This window comes from Manacus vitellinus, unplaced genomic scaffold (genome assembly GCF_001715985.3).
Source record: "Manacus vitellinus isolate BGI_N305 unplaced genomic scaffold, ASM171598v3 scaffold_20_pilon, whole genome shotgun sequence".
NCBI classification, from domain to species: domain Eukaryota; kingdom Metazoa; phylum Chordata; class Aves; order Passeriformes; family Pipridae; genus Manacus; species Manacus vitellinus.
Window position 1 is genome coordinate 4,016,692 of NW_021939471.1, and position 20,669 is coordinate 4,037,360.

Here is a 20,669-nt window from a genome sequence, read left to right on the forward strand (position 1 = left end):
GATTTGTCATGACCAGTAAGAGCCGTGCTTCCCAGCTTCCCTCTTGGATTTCCCCCACAGCCACCTTCTTATAAATAAGTAGGCTTCAGAAAGCTGGCACTGGGATCACATGGGTCTTCCAGGTTCTTTTGGGACTTTCTGGAAGAAAGAGAGGGGAAAATGAGGTGGATAGGTGTGGTGCCTTGGCTGCTGCCTGAAAATGAGTCGGAGACTGACAGGAACCTTTCACACTTGTGGAACAGCAGTATTCCACTCTGTCATAGACTGAACTAAACTGGGGAAAGGATCTGGGCTGCAGGCAGAATACGGATTTGTGGTTCAGTATTATTTTTAATGACGATTCTCTTTCCAGCAGCATCGTGTTCTCCGTTGTTTTTAACCCTAGACCCTCTCTCCTTCCAAAGTTAGTATTTGAGATTAAACTGAGAAATAGGAGGTTTATTTTGACTTTCTGCTCCCTGACCCCACATGCCTTTAGTTCCTGGGCTCTTTGCAGTTCTTTTCCTCTTGTTTTTCTCATACTGCTAGAACATCCCTATTTCTCATGCTCTAGGTTACATAGTTTCTTCACAGGAGGGAATTAAATTGCTTTTCTATGGAGATGGCATTAAGGAAACTTCTACCTTATCACCATGATGTTTGCAGAGTTTTTTGAAGGGTTTACCTTTGAGCAAAAATCAACAAGAATTGTGCCTCCTGAAAATTTGAATGTTCCTTCAAAATTGGGCTTAAAACTGTCTCAGTTTTCAAATAGAAATGCGTCACTGCCAGGGAGGAGTGTCACAGGGCCATGTGTGGCCTGCCACCAGAAGGGCTCAAATGCCTTGCTGCTGTTGTCCTTTAATTGTCTTATGATTTGGTTTGCAGTCATCAGACTCATTTGCGGTTTCCTTTGGCAGGGACACCACCAAGGTAGTGAGAAAATGGCACTGGGGTTGCTGGTCCTCTTTGCTTTGTTTTGTTCCGTTCTTCACTGGGAATTTGGGTTCTGCGTGTGATGCAGTGAGTGGGAAACCTGTCATGTTCTCTGTTTTTTTTCCCAGGATCTTTTGAATTTTGACGATCCCTTGAATATTGAGGCTGCAGAGCATCATCTGCGTGACAAGGTGAGTCAGTGGTTTATTTAAAGCCCGTTGTTCCTAAACAAATACACGTTCTGTACTCGGATTCCCAGTCAGTCCCTTTAAAGCGCTCGCGCTGGTACTTCAGGCAGTCGAGTGACTCATTGTATCAGCAACCAGTTACTCAAACAAAAAGTGCTTTCTCTGGGAAGGTAAACTCCACACAGTAGTGTTAGTCACCATATGCTGGAATTGTTGACCATAATGTAGTCATGTCCCCAAAATAGATGATCTTTTCCTTCTCGTTTCTGAGATTGTTTCCCTGAAGTTGTACATGTTCTGTGCAGCAAGTGACAGTGGGTTGGTTTGTCTCAGTGACGTGAGTAGCCTTTACCTTAAAACACCTGTGAAAAGATCTCTTTTTCTATCTCTTTCCAAAGGCAACTTTTTTCTTCACAGCTCTTACATCTGTCGTGCTTTTATAAAGCCAGGAAAACCTGGGCATATTTAAAGGCCAGGAGAGGAGTGGAAGCTTTATTTTCTTGTTACTGCTCCTAATTTTAACGTGTGCATTACGGACTGGGTCAAAACGTGTTCTTGCTTAGTGGCCTGGTGAAAATGTACTGCTCAGCTTGAGAGGGTGTCTGGAGGTAGAGATGAACAAAAGTGCTAACTTCTTCCTTGTATCAATGTCCAGAATGGCATCACATTTTATTATATAGATTAATTCCTCAAGCACACAGAACTTACACTTGGCATGCTCAAGATCTCCTGTTTTAATTAAATCCTTCTGATACTTTTGTGGGGGTTAACCTCTAAGATGGAAGAAAGCTTCCAGGTAAGTGTTGATTTGAAGAGTTCATTGAAAATGCAGTCAGGCAGTGCACCTAATTTATCTCATTTTTTCAAGAGGAAATATCAGGATTGCAAGTTCCATCTTTCCAGCTGTTTTTTGATTAATGAAATGTTGTAGCTATTCTGGTATTTATCAAGGTTTGTAGGGCTGGGATGAGACTGTAAACATATATTGAGAAAAAATTTCTAGAAACCTACCTTGAAAGAGAGGGTTTTTTGTGGCTTTGTTTTATCATAGAATTGTTTGGGTTGGAAGGGGCTTTAAAGACCATCTTGTTCCAACTTCCCTGCCATGGGCAGGGATACCTCCCCGTAGACCAGGTTGCTCCAAGCTCACGAGAGCAGAGTAGAGGGGGAGAATCACCTCTAGGACCCCTTCCAAACCATAAAACACTGAACTGGTCACTGAGGGGGTACAACAAAAACCAGTGTAGGGAAACAAAACCAGTGTAGGGAAGGCTGAATAATTTTCTTTGGTTGCATTGTTAGCCTGAATTATTCTCCAGTCTCTTGCTGGGAAAATTTGTAGCTTATCAGTGCTTTGAGTAAATTGTTACACCTCAGAGTAGCCAGACTACTTCCCAAAGTGTCCACTCCCCAGAGGGTGATGAAATGCTATGAAATTGCTGTCTTGCACCTCTCAGCCTTGCTCAGATGTTGGAAATTTTGGGAATCCACAGGAAGGAAGAATGTTACCCGATTTGTAAAACACACCTCCCTCAAAAACAGAGGTGAGTGCTCAAAATAGGTCCTGCTACACTGATAGCATGAGAGTTGTTTGGCTTTTTCAGGTAACAGCAGCTGCGGAAGAAATGAGAAGGAAATTGAGTGGGTTTTTGACACTCTTCTGAATTACAAATATTTTTGGAACGAGCACTTCTTATTTAGTAAACTCTAAGGGTTCTCCTCCCAGGCATCTGTAAAATTCATATTCTGCCAAGTTAACTCTTTTTGGGAGCTTATTTGAATTTAGTGGAGGTGTTTCATTGGTAGTGACAGCACCAGGTAGTGCTTGGTTTTCTGTAGTACGTCTTACAGCAACATCAATAAAAACCAGTGATGCCTGTGTGGAGAGAATAAATTATGCAAGGGAGAGAAGAGGCCGCTCAGAGGATGCAATTGCAGCCTGAGTTAGCATGTTGTCTTTCTCTGGTATAGATGTCATGTAGCATATAAACACTTTGTTGTAGAGTCAGACTGCAGTGGTCCCATCCTGGCTCTTAAGAAAATACTTGAAATGCTCCATATGATTAATATGGGAATGCTAATTAATTTTCTTTTCCCTGAGGTGTTTTTACATGTGTAATCAATGACAGAAATAGTGTATATGTAATGCATGTGCTCACATGCACAGTGTCTGTGCAAAGATATGTGCAAATGTATCTATATACAAATAGTTTTGTACAGAGACATCTGTGTCTGACAGATCCTGCAGGAGAACCTTGACAGCACGGGAGTGTGTGGCATGGAACAGCCAAACCACGTGTACCTCAAGCTGTCTCCTGTGTTCCTCCCAGAGGAGATGACTCAGTGTTTCACTGAAGTCATTTCAGATTTGAAATTGTGGAGTCCCTCTGCTGACATTCCAGGCTAAATGTGGCTGCCCCAGAGGTTAACAGTTAATCCAAGGCCTTGCCTCTGGCTATTGAAAATGCTGGGTTTTGTTCAGTTGCACAGGCTGGTTTTAAGTCATCACAAATGACTCCTGCCTTGCAGATGCTGGAAGAAGTCACATCAGAAATATCAAATCCTTATTACTGATTCTTAGAAAACAGCTGTGCTGGGAATGTTTGTGTTAGATCAGGCTAGAAGGGACACTTGTGATCCCTTCCTGTGTAAGGGACCTCTTCATTTTTACATTAAATCTGTGGCTTATAACTGAACTCACAGTTGTGACTTTTGGGAGAGCAACCTTGTTCTAAGATGTAAAAATGATGCAAAATTCAGAACTTGAGTTTTATATTGCATTAACCTCTCTCACCTGAGATCTGAGTACACCTTCAGCTTCCAGCCCTCCAGGATCAACTTCAGCTCCAGTTACTGAACTTGGTCCCTTCCAGCTTCCTTCAACCAGGGAGCATCAAGTCTTTTATACAAATTATTTTTTAAAGTACGTGTGATTGTTTATGTAGCTTTAGTCATAAACTTTTTTGCCAGGTACCAGTGACTTTTTGGAAGGCTGTACAACAAATTTGGGCAGAGTCATCAACATTTGTTTTCACAAATGTTGGACAAAGAGGTTATCTCAACATTCAGACTTCCTAGCCCTCTGTATCCAAAAAAACTACCTTCTTATCAGAAGTGTTCTAGAGACCTATGTTGTAACTGGTTGTTTTTGTCAAAAAGCCTTTTTGGTGACAGCTGGTGTTATCTGCCATTTTGTGTGGCAGAGTTTTGCAGAGGTAGGACTCTAGTTGTCTGCATTCAGTGGGACTGGTCAGGTGATTTCCTCATCATTGAGATCCAGTTTGTAAGGCTTCAGTTTTGCCCATTGTGAGCTTATTTTATGGTTGTCATCGAGGAATATTGGTGTTCCAGAGTTTAGGTACCCACATGGTAATATTTCTCCATGTAGGCAGTGACATGTCCCCCCTTCCAGCTTATGAACTCCACCTCATGTTCTCTTGTCATCTTCTCATGTCTCTTGGTAACTGTCTCATCACTACAGGGGGGCTGTTTTTCAGGTCCCCCCCAGCCCTTCTCCTCTTTACCACCAAGCCCTGTTGCTTCAGCCTCTCCTAGTGCTGAGGATAGAGCCTTCCTTAATCTTTGTTCACGAAGCCTAACCATGAAAGTGCCAAGGCCTTCCCAGCAGTGCTGGTCCCAGCCCAAGCATGTGGGACTGTCCCCATGCAGGCTCTGGGTGTGTCCCAGCAGTGGGCCTTTATCTTTGGCCTTGCTGGGCCTCCTGTGGTGGCTGTTGGCCTTTCTTCCAGCCCATGCAGGCCCCTCTGGAGAGTGGATTTGCCCTCTGACGTGTTGACTGCATCCTCTTTAGCAGATCTGTATTTCTGCAGATCTGCTGCCAATTTCCACACTCAACCAGTTTTTAAGCTGAAATCTTCTTGCAAACTCATTCACTGTGACTTTTGGCATTTAATAAAGCATTCAGATAAAATTGTAGGTTCCCCTTGTTTGGTTTTTTCCCCCCTCTGCCTTCATTTAACTCATAATTGTTTCCAGCTTAGGGGAAGTTTGCATTGTTCATTTTTGCAGCACTACTTTTTAGAACATTCCTGGTACCCACATTGCTCTGCAGTTAGGCCACAATCGCTGGAAGATGATCAATCATCCTCTCTTGGTTTAGAGCTCAGTAAATTGAAATAAAGGATGACCGATGTCTCTGTGTAAACTAATCACGGTGTTTCCCAGTGTTCAGTCTTCTCACACTGATACAATCTCAGCAGTTTGGTGGTATGAGTGTTTTTGTTGAATTTAAAGAAGCTGTTACTAGTTAATGAGCTGAGACTGCTTTGGATTTAGCAGAGACATCAGCCTATCAGTAATTAGATGGATGACCAGAGCCATTAATTGTCAGTCGAATCAATTCCACGAATTCCAAAGCAATGAGCAAGTGCTGAAGTTTTAGTGACTACTCATTTAAAAACAATGAGCTAAAAATTGTAGGATTTGCAGTTTTATACAGTGAACAAATAGAACTTTTATTGATTTGCTCTCTGTGGCAGCCAGGTAGGCTGAATACTGAAGGAACAGGGATTATAACTTGGTCATGCAGAATCAAATGAGCTTAGTAGTTCAGGACTTGTGTATTCCTGAGCTAGAGGTTCTGTGGGTGCAGTGTCTGTGATTTGTTAGCTGAAATCTGGAGAATACTTTCCATATGTCCATCTGTCATGGTTGTTTTGAGATACTACCTCAGGACATTGCAATTCTCTGGGGCCCTTAAAAGCCCTTACATTTCCTAGTAGTGTTTACTTTGGCCAAAAAACATTTCAGAGCCATATGTACAACACACAACAGGAAGATTCATTGCATTCTTCATGTGGCTTAAAGTAGAAATGTGTTTTCAAATACTCTTTAGCTTTCTTTTTCACCTAGACCTGCCATATGAGGAATGCTAATGCTGTGTCCTGTTTTGCTTGTATTTACCTTGTATTTGGTGCAATTTAAAAGGCTAAAGCACGTTTGGTCATGCTGCAGATGAGCAGATACTGATTTACTTGTTCATCCATGTGATCTGGAGTTGTTTCAGTAGGAGAAGCTGAGTAACATCACCCTGTGCTGTTTCCCTGCATGACCTTCCCATCTTCTCGGTGAAACTCATCTGTCAGCATTCAGTGCCTAGAAACACTTCGTACCATGTCCTTGGGAATGAGTAAGGTAGATTGCACTCCAGGAGGAGTTTTTTTACCCTTGAGAAAATCCAGCTTGTTGTATTTACCTGCAGCTCTGAAGTGCCAAAGCTGAGAAGTCTAATGGGAATAAGTGTGTGCTTGCCAAGAATCCATCTTAAAGTTTTTACTTAGTTCAGTGAGTCCTGATTTTATTTGCATGCTCCTTGGAAAGCAGTGACATAAATTTCCAATTTTTAAGTTCAGGAATGCACTAAAGGGTAGGTGTTCATTGCTGCCTCCAGGGCTCTGGTGATCATTAGATCAAAGAAGGTCATTAACGCCTCACTTTTGTGGCCATCGGTTTGCTCATCCCAGCCAGAGGAGTGGGAGCTGTTGTGAGACTCGTCATTAATTGGCTCTGGAAACATCGAGTTGCTCTTGGATGTGGAGGGGTCATTTTGCTGCTTCCAGCATGCAGTCCAGGTGCCAGCTGTCCTGATCTGTACCTGCTTTGATGCATTTCCCAGTTTCTGCCTGGTTTTAAAAGACATGTGGCACACCAACCCTGTGCAAAAAAGGGGTCTTGGTTTTGCCTTTCCCCCCTCTGTCTTCTGCTCGTGTCAGGAAAGGGAGTATTAATTGCTTCCCTGCCTTTTTCACTGCTACTTTAGTAGCCAAGCTTGGAGCTGTTGTTTTGATACTTTAACACTGAATTATTTTGCATAGATTTGTGTGGAGGAGTTTGATTCTGGATTGACTTTTGTGATTCTTTTTTTTTTTTACTTTTTTTTTTTAATTAAAGGTTTCTCTTGGTAATAAAGAAAATAAGGGGGTTTTTTCAGGGTTATTTCTGTGGAGATGAATTTATAATGTTCATGGTATTATGAAATCTGAAGCTGCCTCTTAAGGTTTCCTCTTAGGGTTTTAATTGCCCTATATAGCCTCAGTTCCTTAGGAAACTAGGCTTAAAAAAAAAAAATCTCCTTTCAATTGCTTGCAGTCTTTGGAGGTTGTTTTAATGAATCTTCTGGGATGAACGTTTTCCTTGAATTACTTGAGGAGTGTCGCCTTGTCTTTACTAGTGAGAGCACTAATCTAATTCCATTAGAAATTCCATTCATAATTAGGAACAGTTACTGTCTACGTATTTCATATTTCACTGAAGAGCTTTTATAACCTTTCATAATTGTGTGCAGTTTTTTTAGAGTCCTTAAACAGCACACAGTTCAGGATTTTTTTATAGAACAATCTTAATTTCTCAAACATTTGCCCTGTGACTGCCCCATCCCTGGAAATGTTCAAGACCAGGTTGGACTGGGCTTGGAGCAACCTGGTCTAGTGGAAGGTGTTCCTGCCTGTGGCAGGGGGGTGGGAGAGATGAACTTTATGGTTCCTTCCAACCCAAACCATTCTGTGAAACCCTTCCTTGGGCAACTGGGCAAGAACCAGCAGTGACAATTTGCAGTGCCTGGACCAGATACCTTCTGAAAACAAGTGAGTCATTGAAGGAGAAGGTTGTCATCAACAGGTCTGTAAGTAAGTAATGAGCATAAATAAGGAACAAATACAAATGTGTCTGTAGAAGATCTTTAGGCATCCCTTTGGAAGTACAGTGAGCTGAATTGCCCCCAGAATTGTCCCTCTGCAACTGTCATTTCCCAGGATAACCTCTTTAGTTCTGGAGCCACCAAAACCCAGCAACAACTTGGAATGGTAAAACTTCTTTTGCACCAAGAATGATCTCATCCTGAGTTGGTTGTGTTTTTTTTTCTTTTGCTTGTGGGTTTGGTCTTTTTCCATCAGAAGCTAAGTCTACTAAGAGCCTACTAAGTTTTCTGAGTCTGGCCTGGGAAGCACATTCTCAAAGTGGAAGGGGATTTCTGTTCTTGTGTCTCACTGCAGGTTTTATCTAACACTATAAACCAATCTGCCACGCAGACTGGGAGCCCTGTGCTTTCCTTTCCAAGCTATCCCACGAGGTGCTAAATACAGGAGCTGGCAGATTTGGGATCTTTTATCTCTGAGTAATTTTGTCCTCAGACTGATTATTCCTTCAGACAGTTGAAAAGTGCCAGAGCTCACCGCCTGTGTATGATTTCAGATCTGCTTCTTCTAAAAGCTCTTCCAGAATAATGTCATGCCCAGCTGTACTTTTATCCTCCTGGCTTTTTATTTCTGTGCTTGTACATAATAAGGGCATAATTACATTTAGATTTAAGTCTTCCTTGAAAATCCATTTTTCTAGGTAGCTCAAGAAATGCATTTGAAACTAAATAATGTCTTCAAATTTGGATTCTTCTTTATCTCTTGTCATTGGTCACTTTGAAGTTAGTCATCTTCTATTAATGTAGTTTCATATCTCAGAAGATCTGTCTGTTTGAAATGCTCTTTGGTGCATCTGAATGGAAAGCACAGTATAAATGCTGGGATGTCAGAGGTGTGTTGGATCCTCTAAGGAGAAAAACAGTAACACAAAATAAAATTAAACTCGAAAGTTTGGAGAAAAAAAATATTTGCTATCTGTGTTTCTTCACCAGGTCTTCTGGTTTAAAGTAATTCATTTAAGTGATCTTACAGTAACTTTTCTGTTTCTCTGTCATACTAGCTCTTTGCTATCATTTTTACATCAAAGGCATTCAGGTAGGCATTTGAGCACTTAGCTTCTGCAGAGATTCTTTCTATTCAGAAGAGAGCAGGTCTTTTCCCTTGCCACTTTTCCAGAGCCATCCCAAACTTAACAGAAATAGAAGGAGCAGCTGGCAGTGGCTGTTACAGGTCTTCAGTGTAGACCTTTGCTGATTGAAACAACCCAGTACTGTGAACTGCTGCCCTTCACTTGAGACACCAGTTCAATATCTGTGGTGGAAAGGAATGAAGCATCCGCAGGAGGATTCTTATTTATAACTTGCTTATTTTCTTCCTTACCTCCAAACTGCTTAGACTGATTTTCTGGGGGTTTTATCTTTGACTTAGTGTAAAACTCAGTGTGGTTTAATTCCTTTAGGCTGCAGAGCCCGAGGGCAGAGGTACCGTGACCGCTGTAGGGAGGGCATCACTTAGTGAGTTAACTTCCCTTGCTTTAAGCTTTTGGGTTGGTTCACCTCTTCATAAATGGAGACTGAGTGACCTGCAAGAACATTTCTTCAGCTTTAAATTAATTGCGTTTGTGTAGCTGGAAGCAAAATCTTTCCTGCAGATGTTCTTCATGGGTTTTCTGCTTGCTGGATCTGTTAGCAGTTAAATGTCTTGAAGTAAATCTGTCTGGGAATTAGAAATATTAACCACTGATCTGTAGTGATCATTGGCCAATTTGGGTGCAAAACAGTTTGTTTGGATAGTAGTCACCAAAATTATCCAAGATTCTGTAAAAGGCACTTCAATGTAAGACACATTATATAAAATATAATGAATAAAATTTCATGGTCCATGGATGCTGCATCTTGTCACTGTACATTTCAGAGGAGATAATATTTGTGGTAAAAAGCACTGGAAATAACTCTAAAAAAGCACTTTATTTTTCAGATAATTATGAATTATGTGAAGTTATGTGTTCCTGTGATGGGCAGTGTTCCTTAAACTGAGAACGGTTGAAATGGTTTTATTTTGCAGAGTAGCAAAAGCATGTGGGTGGGTCAGAAGTCAAATACCAGCTCTCTATTACCCAAGTTTTTAACATGTTTCCATCGGAATGCTTGTCTCGTTATTGGATTGGGTCCAGGGAATGCACTCCAAAGGTTTTTAGTGGCAAACTGTTTTCTTTAATGCCTTCCCTGAGGAATTTTTAAAAAATAATGCTCACTTAATTCATTCATGCATTATGTTTAACCCAGTTCTCTTTGTCAGGCTTTTCGCCCTTGCAAATAGTTTCACAGCTAGCTGGAAATTTTTCCAGTTTCCAGACATATCCCTATAAAATTTTGTATTCAAACAGTGACAATGATATATGGAGAATTCTGATCGTTACTTTTATTATTATTAAGTTCAAACACTAAGGGTTTAGTGATGACTCAAGACAGCTGGAAAATTTGCCTTGGAACAGAGAAACTATTTCAAAAGCATTTACTTGAATTTATTTTAAGGTGCTCTTTAAAAATTTTATTTAATTATTAATGTGTTTGAGCTGGTGCTGGAGGAGCAGTGGTGTCAGTTGTGCCAGGTGCTCGTAAGTGATGAGCAGATTTTACTGAAGAGCCTTCTGACTAAATTATCTTTCACACTTGACAGTTCCGTTGGCTGAAAGTATTTTTGATTAAAGTGTAAATTTTTGAGTTTGCAGGTTGGCTACAGAGGCTTCTTGGTAGCTCTTCTATCCTGTGCTGTGCTCGCTGCTTCTTCACCAAGTGGTGTTTCCTGCACACATGGTCCAGGTGAAGCCCACTCTGGGTTGTGGGAACATCTGGCTGAGTACTCGTGTTTAGAAGGGAGCCTTTGCAGTGCCCCTGTGTCCGATCTGGAAACCATCACTGCAGCACATGTGTTTGCAAGTGCAGAGCTCTGTGAGTTCAGAGTCCACAACTATTGTCTCTTTTAGTTCTGTGCAGGCTTTATCCTACTCATGGGACACAAATGGGGATTTAAAAGGTCAGTACTCTTTTGTGATCCTCCCCTCAGCTTTACAAGCTTAATGTATTTTGACCTGTGTAGCTGAAGTCCATCTCCCAAGAGGTGTCACTTAGCTGAATGCCAGTTCTGCCCTCTAGTCCCTCACTGAATACACCCAACTGTTAGATGCTTTGAGGTTGTACTCAGTTATTTTTAAGGGCTTAAAAAACAGGCACATTCTTGTATCAAAGTTTGTTCCCTAAAGCCTGGCTGGTAACATAATAAGGAACTGAAAGCCGAAAAAGTTTTAGTAATAAACCCCTGCTTTCATCTGTCAAGCCAACCAAATGAAGAATGTAGGTGATCAAAGCATTATTTGACAGCCTCTTCAGGATATTGAGAAAGCATCTTTATCAATTATTGGCATAGCAGAAGGATCAGGTTGGAGTGGAACACTTAGTGGTAGCTTGGAAAACACAAGTAAAATCATACAGTGCATCTAAATATGCAAAGTTCCGGGTGCCCTGGGCTTCTCCTTCAGTTGAAAAAGAATTGAGACCACTCAGAGTTTCTCAGGATGGATCTTTAGTTTTGCACTGATCTTTCAGCAGCTGTTCCAGAAAACAGCATTAGCTATTGCCCTTCCTCCCTGTCATCCTGGCACGTGAAAATGTATTTACTGTTCCTGCAGGCCCCAGGGGGGTAATGAGGTGCGAATACAGATTGTCTGCTGCTCACAGGAACAAAGGCTGACCGAGGGTTGCAGAGGGATGGCAGCTGTTGGAGGCTGCTGGGTTAACTGCACCCTAATGTAATCCTGCATAAATGAGTGGAGATAAAACAAACTGGACCTTGCTGTTACTGGAGGCATGTAATATAATATCGAGCTCCAATGTGAACCTGGTATTTTGCTAATTGTGCAGAGTTCTGGGATCTGGTGTGTCACGTTGCCGGCCTGGTGGCTGCTGCGTGATCGTCAGGAACCTCCAATCCACGACTGACAGCTCTGTGCTGCTTGCTTGAATCTCTGCTTTCATCTGATTTGTTTTGTAATTTATTGAGACAGAGTAGCTTCCTGCTCTAGAACAGCTCAGAGAGACGCATGCGGGCACACCTGTCACTCAAAAGCTGCACACGAGAATTTTGGTATGAACACATCAAAAACTGGAGTCAAGAAGCATCTTCCACCTTGTGTGGAGTACCTGGTGGTGCTGGCTGTTCCTTGATTAAAGGCAGGGATTTTGTGGCACTTGGTCACACTCTTCTGCAGCCAGAGCAAAAGCCCCCTGCTAGTGTTTTTGGGTCTGCTGGCTCTCTTAGCACAATGTGAAGTCTGACAGCATCCTGCTTGTTTGTGTTCTTAGCCACAAAGCCAGTTTGCACACACATCAGTCAAGCACACTGAACTTGTGTCAAGAGTGGAGTTTCATTTGATGACCTCTTGAATCTGGCATAAGGGAGTGGCAGATCAGCAATATACAGAATTTTCTGGAATTTCTTTCCAGCACCAGGTTGGTGCTTGACTTCAAATATTACCTTGGTTAGCCCTGCATTCATTTTGGCAAAGTAAATGGAGAAAAGGGGATTAGTTACAGCTGCCAAATGAAGTGTTGTCAGGGAGTGGGTCTTTTCTATGGATTCTAGCCCTGTGTTGGCAGACTTTAGAGGAAACTTCAACTTGAAAGACTTGAAAAATCTTGGACTGCCTGCCTTGTCAGTAGTGTGAATAATTCAGTAACAAAATCTACAAAGCCAGAATATTTTTTCCTGCTGTCTTGAAAGATCTTTATTTCTGTAGTAAAATATTTACCATGTAACTTCCAAATTACTTTCCATGTCATATCACAGAATGGTTTGGGCTGGAAGAGGACCTTCAAGACCATCTTCTTCCACCCCCCTGCCACAGGCAGGGAGACCTTCCACTAGACTAGGTTGCTCTGAGCCCTGTCCAGCCTGGCCTTGAGCACTTCCATGGATGGGGCAGCCATGTTAATTTTAGCACTGTTTTAGCACTGGAAGAAAATCAGGCTCTCTGTGAGTTCTCTAGGAACAGTTCAACAGCCATGTCTATTCAGAGCCCCCTATTCAAGCATCCCACTGGATTTCCTCATGTGGGGATATCGTAAGGATGCTGGTTATTACATGACTACTTCTCTGATTAGATGGTGCTCTCCACAATGTCAGGCACTCTAAGTGGTACTTGGATTACAGACACTTATCCTGGAGCATTGGACAATTGTTTTTACTGTGTTTTATTTGGCTGCATCAACAGAAGCAACTTTTAATGGTTCTGCTGGCCAGAAGAGCCTGTTGGGGTCTGTACTCCCCAGCAGTGAAATGTGAGCTGGAGGGAGCTGGGTTTCTTGCATTACTGCACCCATCTGACACTGCCTGAGGTATTGCCATATCCCTCAAGTCAAAATAAGTCCTTTATAACTTGCACAGCACTTACAGTGCTTGTCAGAGAAAACAACAGCTGCTTTTGATTCTTCAGTATCATTGAGCATATGAACCCCTGAGCTGAAATCCCTCTAGAAAAAGAAATAGGGATTACATTTTATAGGGGGACGAGTAAACCAGGTTTGGACATGCTTTTAGATATTCTCTTTATTGCTGAAAATTCACAGATGTTTGTCAAACATTAGTTTAAATAGGTAGATAACCCTGAAAGATGTAACAAGTGGCAACAAAGATGATCTTTTGGTTTCAGGCTCTTCTTTGCTTCATCAGGAATGACAATGAACATTTCACCACTGCAAATTTGGGGTTTTTCTCCATTGACTGCACTCAAGCCAAACTTTTCACCTTCTATTGATTTTCCTTATAATGATTTCAGTCATTGTAAATAGTTTCATTTTGATATCTTTAATCATAAACTGAAAAATGGGTCTAAAGAAAAATAGGTTTGTTTTTTTTTTTTAATTCCAATATCATTAAGTGGTTAATTTTGGTTTACAATAGAATTTGTAGATATGTTTGACACTTATGTTTGTGTGAATAGAATGGGATCTGGTGTCTACAAATCTAGTTTGGCCAGGCAACATTGCAATTTTGAGCATAGTTTCTTGTGGCGGGGACTTAGTTATCCAAGTTGCTGGAGCCTTGAAGCAGATGAGGACATTATCACCTCTCTCTGCTCAGGTAGCAAGGGCCAGAGATTTTTGGGTATTCTCAGTTCACTCTAAATCAATTTGAGTCAGTTAACTGTAAATTAAGTTTGAAATCTAATGCCTAGCTCTTATTTAGGGCATTTCATCAGTGGAAACAAGCATGCTGATGGAGAGCTCATTGTGATTTTCGGTACTCTGCTGTTGAGAATTGCAGTGATGTAGAGAAGAAAATGGTTCTCTCTGGGTAGGACAATAGAGCAGTGGGGGCTGGGCATTCATTTGGATCCTCTTAGTCCTGCATTAATACCCTGACATTTAAATTACATTCTGTTCCTTATCCTTTCCTTAATTTTGACGTGAATGTCTCAGTCTTTCTGTAATGTTCCTACACAGATAGCCTTTCTCACCTGTTTTATCTCTGCTCTGACAAGTTCAGTTTTGAAGGAGTAAAGACAGACTGCTTTTCTCTGCTGTGCTGCCCTTTGTACTTGTAGGTGCCAAAGGTTCCCGTTACACAGATAAGCTAAAATGCACAAGGGAAGAAGCAGCCAATTTTTTAATTTAAGTTTGACATTCTGCTTTTTTTTATTTGCCTGCAAAATAAATTCTTTTTCTGATTTTCAGGACTGAGCTTGGCCTGTGGCTTAAATCAGCATTGGACTGCACTGACTGCAGTCACAGCTGAGACTTATCCTGGCTCTTTTCTCTCTTATGTCTTACAAACTCCAACCCTGCAGGCAGCCCGTGGTTGTGATAAACAGAGTGAAGAACATTTGGCGAGGAAATCAGTGCAAGACTTAAGTCTGAGTCCCTGGCAGTAATTCCTGTGGCTGAAGGAGTCACATACCCTCCCTGGAGGAGCCTCTGGCACTGCCTCACGCTGACAAAAAGAGGCTCTGCCAGGGTGTTTGAAACCATTTCCCCTGTGCTGCTGAGGGGAGAGTTGCTCTGAGTGGCTTGGCAGTGGCTTATGATGGGTGGCCACTCATCCATGATGTATTGACTCTATTCTACAGGCAGTCTCAGCTATAATTCCTGGGCTGAAAGGAAATTTTTTTCTTGTGTGTGATTAAATGCCCATCTTTTTAAAAATAAAAACAAAGATTGCCATCAGGAGGGTAATTTCCTGAACAAGGCAGTACACTACAGATAGCTACTAAAATAGGTGAAAAGGGAAAGGAAGCTTTTGCCTTATCCTTAAAAGCAATCAATTTAATGTGAATAAGGTAAGTTGCTGTAAGTGGGGAGAGATTCAGAACTGCGAGGCGCGTCAGGTTTAAAGTAATTTTTCGATTAAAGATTCCTAGACTGTAAAACTGTAATTGGGTAGAGGAAAGAGGGGATTCCATTCATATATTTTAAACTGAACAATCTGGTGTTTTACATATTGGAATATGAGATAATAGTAATTAGGTGTAGAACAAAAGAGTTTCTGTGGATCTGAGCATAAAGGAATTACTGAGTTGACAAGCCTGACGCTTTCCTCCTCCCTTCCCCAAGATTAAAAATTATACTTTTTAACAAAATGTTCCTATGTTTGGTGTGTCACTGTGGTATGGATAGATGTGTCAACCTCAGTGCCACTCTTGTTTTTGAAGGATTTCTGTTTTCTATCCTTTCACTTCTCTGATAAAAGTTGAATATCATTTTCGAGTCTGTCAGTTTGATATTCTAATAACAGCAGCAGAATAATTTGAAGAAATATAAAATGATGGATGATGATAAAACTGAGTAAAGAGACTCTGGAAAATTTTGCAAGACAGCTCTCAGGCTGCATGAAAATAATCTTGTGTTTTTAATGTAACTGCAAGTTAAAGGTCTTGATGAAAACATTTCTGTGTTCTTTCTTGCTTATGCTCAGTGTAACACTCCATTTGTGTCTCATCAGACCTGAGTGGAGTGCAAGGATCACCTCCCTTGACCTGCTGCCACTGCTCAGTGTGGCCCAGGATGGTAGTGGTTGTCTTTGGTGGTTCATGGTCAGCTCGGTGACCATCGGAACCTCAAGGTCCTTCTCTGCAGAGCTGCCTGCCAGTCCCCAGCGGGTGCTGGTGGGTGGCGTTGTTGGTGGGCAAGACTTCGCATTTCCTTTGTTGAACCTCCTGAAGTTCTGCTCTCTCTGGTTCTGCCTGTTGAGGTCCTTCTGGATGGTGTATCAGCCACACCTCCCACTTTTATATCATCAGCAAGCTCTGTCCCTTCATCCAGGTCATTAATGAAGATACTGAACAGTGCTGGCCCCTTGAGTGCTCTGCTGGGACTCTGTGCTGCTGAGCAGTTCAGCAGGTTCAGTCCCCTTGCTGCCCATTTATCTGACCTGTCCTGAATCAGCTTGTCTTAGAGCTTCCCTCAAGTGAACCTTTAGCAATTGCTTTGCTTTTTAGTCTTTCTTTGGTAAAGGAATAAGGCTTCTGCAGTGATACCATCCATCTATCCCCTCATCCCAGCCTCCCCCTCAATCCCTGTAGCTTTTAAACACACACACCGATTTCCATCAGATTTGACAGAGCAGCAGAGTCTTTACATGCAGTTGCTGTAGCTGTCACAAAAACTGTCAGCAGCAGCAGCAAAGAGAGTGAGCCTCCAGGAAAGCCTCCCATGCCAGCTCTGCCAGGCCCCGCTCTGGGTGGGCTCCGCAGGCATGTCCAGCTTGGAGCAGACCCTGAGCTTTGCCCTTCATCAGCTGGTGCCAAGGAGACCTGGGTGAAACCCAAGGGGGCTGGAGGAGGCTGAGGGAACTACAGTTCTTGCTGGGAGGGAGGAGGTGATGAAAGGTATCAAAAGGTGGAGGGGGCAAGGATGGCAGTAATGATATTTGCAAGTCTGGAAGTGGCCAGATTTTGCTGTCTTTGCTTGCTAAATGTGTGTCTTGTAAAGCCCTTTCTGGTTATGCTTGACATTCACAAGTAGGAGGGCTTGCAAACAGACTCTTGCACACTAAGAACTTTATTCTGGTAAAGAGAACTACCCACAAACCACTCAAACACCACAGGGAGTTCCATTGCTTCCTACTGATCATGAGATCTGCATACTTTTACTTGCAGTTGTCTTTTTTCCTCTTCCATATTTAGCCACATTGGAAGTACTTAGGGAGCACACTGCTGAATACATGAATTTTTAGGGGATTTTGTACAACTCTGATTTTTTCATTTTCAGTGCTGCTGGCTCTTACTCCCAACAATGGAAAGATACATGCTGTTAAAATTGGTAAAGAAGTAATTGAGGTCAAGGCTTTGAAGCTACTGCTTCATCATCATCTTGCATTATTAATTCTCAAGGTTTACAGAAAGAGTGGCATTGTAAAACCCATTATAAAACTGTATACAGTGTCATGCTGGCTGCTCTGCTTGCGTGCATTCTGCTCTCCTTTTTGTAGCATCTCACTGGATTACCTCTTACCATTTTTAGTTGTTTTCATCTGTAAAGTGGATTTCTCCTTCTCTACTTTCACCTCTTCCACGTGATCTTTGAATTACTCTGATGTGAAGTTTGTGAGGTCGCAGTCTTTCTTGGCAAGAAATTACGGTGAAAAAGAAAGTTCCCAAGAGTTTACTGTGGGATCCAGGGCTGTGTCAGAGGAACAGTTTGAGGTGATATAGCTACTTCTATACCCTTAGAAACAGTAAAAAGATAATACTTTTAAAACAGTGTAAGAAATGTTTTGCCAAATGTGGTGATTTCTACAGTACTTCAGGAATCCCTTGGTCTTTGCTGGGTTTCCTGATGCTGCATCTGCAGTTGAGGTATGTCAGGAGATTTCAGGACAGCTCTCCAGACAGTGCTTTCCCATGAATCTTTGTAAAATCAGTGCATTGTAAAAATGCATGTGTTGCTTCAATTAGCATAGTCTTATCCTTGCTGTGCTGTTTACTTACTCCTGTTTGAGCTTCATTTGGACTTGGACCCATTTCTGTCCATTGTCTAATATGGGGTTTTCCACTTAACCTCATCCCCTTGTTTAAATTGATAGCCCTGCACCAGGCCTTGACATCTTGAAATCTCTCTTCCCAGTAGGAAATAGCTGCTTCCAGACATTTTCAACAACACTGCTTTTTATTTCTAAAGGTACAAAACTATGATGTGATGAAAGTGTTCTTAACCTTCTTAAGGTAAAATAACTCACACTTATTCCTGGCTACTGAATCAAATATCTATTTCCTGATTTATTTTATAGGGGTTACAAAATGTTGAAGGATTGTTCTAATTAAATGCACCCACAAGGTATATCTGAGGAACTGAAGTATATCTTCATGTTAGGTCAGGCAAACCTGGCAACTCTGGTGTAAGGAAGCTTTTTTCCCCCCCACATTTGTAATGAATCCCAAAGTACTGGTAACTGAACTTGCAACCTGGCTTTCCTGCCACTCAGACATCAGCTGCTCCACACACCAACAGGGTTTCAAGCAGAAGGAGCTTCTCAAGGGAAGAACTTGATCTGCTGCCTTAGAGGCAAACCTCAGCTTTCCAAGCTTTTACCACACTGGAAAAGAATTTAGCCCCAAAAGGCTTTCAGAAGGCTTGATGTGGGTTTTTTGGAAGCTATTTAATATTTGTTGTGGGGTTTTTATTACTCTCTGATTGCAGCTTAATGTCTTATTAAGAACAACAGTTCCATCCCAGTCCAAAAACATCTTTTCATAACAATTCTCCCTGTGAGTCATTACATTTATTTATCTCCGTATTTATCGCAGTAAATCCTTCACTTCCTCTGCACCCCCAACCACCCTGTTTGGTGTTTGTTGTTCTCACTGAAACTGAGGCAGCCACAGTAGAATACATATTTGTTTTTCTGCAATATTCCTGCATTTACAGAGCTGCACTGGGGTTTTTCTTGGATTGCCTTCTCATTTTATGTTCCGTGTCCTTGTTACAGCCTTTGAGGCCTCTTCCCAGTGAGCAAAAAGTACATTAAGCAGCGTGTGCAAATGAGCAACAGCACAGCTGCTAATTGTGCTAACAGATGTAAATATGAAAAACATTATTTTTCTAATGCTACAAGTATTCATAGAAATCATTACCCATCTTCCATAACACTTTGATTGTGGATGGAGCCTCTCTCAGGTTCAGCAAAGTTGATTAAGCTTTTGCAGATGGTTTGATTTGCTGAGGTAATGGTAGAAATGTGGGAGAAATGCAGATGTTTTAAAGCTTTTGTTTTAGGTGCTTTAGGCAACTAAGTGACTTAAAAGGAAAGCTTTTGCTTTGCATCCTTTGGAGACATTCATGACTCTTGAACAGGAACATATGGGAGAGTTGCTGAATGCCAACAAGGAGTCTGAACTCTTGGAGCTGAGTTCCCCCTGTGCCTCACCTGCCTGGTCAGGTTTGTTTGAACATCATTTGCCTTGAGTAGAGTATGACTTGCAAAAACCCTCTGGCCAGACCCAGGCAGCTCCTATTTCCTCTGTGCTTGTAATTTATCCATTAAGATCTCAGATCCCAAGGACATAACGTCTCTTGGGAATGAGTGGCGTCCTCCTGTGTGGAAGTGCATTTGCCGCTCAGAGAAGGTTAACGTCAGTGTAATTGGGATAATTCAGGTAATTTTCTTGAAGGGCTTTTCTATAACTCTTTCCAACTGACAAAGTGACCAGTGTGCCTGGCACCAGCCTTGGGAGCCTTGGAGGAGACCAGCTCCTGACATGAGGCACTGAGTGACCAAGCAGTCTCTGTGCCCCCTGGCTTAACTCTGGGGAGGTTTTCTTTGTTTTCAGCAACATGGGCAGGCAAAATCAGAAATGGTAACAAGGAATCAGTCAGTCCTGGCAAATCCTGAGCCATTTGGCACCGCGGCCGTAGGACCAGACTACTCACAAAGTCTCCACCGTCTGCTTCCAGCCAAGCTGCTCCAAAAGCCAAAGGGTGGATTTGGCAGGACTCAGGACCTACGTCAGATTTGATCCAGGGAACAATTTTTCTTTGGGAAGCTGCATTGCCCTCCTCATCTGGCTCCATTCCCTCGCCTTTGCACAAACAGGATTTAGATGTCGTTATCCCTGGCTACCACAGCAGCATTCACACTCTGCCTCCCTTTCCTCTTCCAGTAACTTCAGAGAGTGCTTTTCTTCCTTTGTCTTTGCTCCACTGGGAGACAACTGGAAGTTTGTGGAGGCATGATGGAAGTGGTTCCTATAGGAGATGTGAAATCTCAAACAGCCTTGCTGCTCCATGTTCAGCATGTTAATGCTTTGCTCTGTCTTTGCAGCACATCTTCAGCTTCCCTGTGTCCTGGCAGGCAGGTCACTGCTCTCCACATCGAGTCTCTAACCTACCTCTGAGTAAAGGTGTTTTTCAGAAAAAAGGTCCAAAACTTAGTGTTTCTCTTCTTCCCCACAATGCTGCTCTTTTCCAAATTGCTGCAGTGGTGTAATTTGTATTTGGTTGTTGTTTTTTTACCCCTTGGAGTAAAAAGTCACCATTTTTTCCTTTTAGAACTTAGCTGCTAAGAAATCTACTGAAGCATTTTCTCACCATTTTGCAAAACGATAATTGCTTGATGTCTAGAAACAATTATAAAATCTGAAGTAGAGATCACAGGCCATGAAAATTGATGTAGCTTTGATTGCACCTGCTAAGCACAGGAGCTTGTGGGAGAGACCTCTCTATAAGTTTTTCACCCCCCACTCTTCTCTTTCTTCATAGAACTAAAATTTAATTACAGAGCTTGGAAAAATCTTCAGATCATGTAGAGACTGAGCTAAATAAAACAATGACAGGGAAATGAGAGCAAGGCAGGAATATGAATTGAAAAAACACCTCACACTTGAGATTTTTGTATTACTCAAAAGTTTTATTCAGCTCCTTTT

At 42.0% G+C, this 20,669-nt stretch overlaps 1 protein-coding gene across 3 annotated transcripts in view; it reads left to right on the plus strand.

The window, feature by feature from the left end:
* Positions 1 to 20,669, plus strand: part of UBE2F (ubiquitin conjugating enzyme E2 F (putative)) — a 65,901-nt gene that overhangs the window by 37,587 nt on the left and 7,645 nt on the right. For all 3 annotated transcript variants that reach the window (XR_001920570.3, XM_018071877.3, XM_018071879.3), the window contains one exon: positions 1,044 to 1,106. Coding sequence is in view for 2 of the 3 variants with exons in the window: in XM_018071877.3 (XP_017927366.1) it covers positions 1,044 to 1,106 (63 nt within the window). In the remaining variant the exon portion in view is untranslated. The remainder of the gene's footprint in view (positions 1 to 1,043; positions 1,107 to 20,669) is intronic.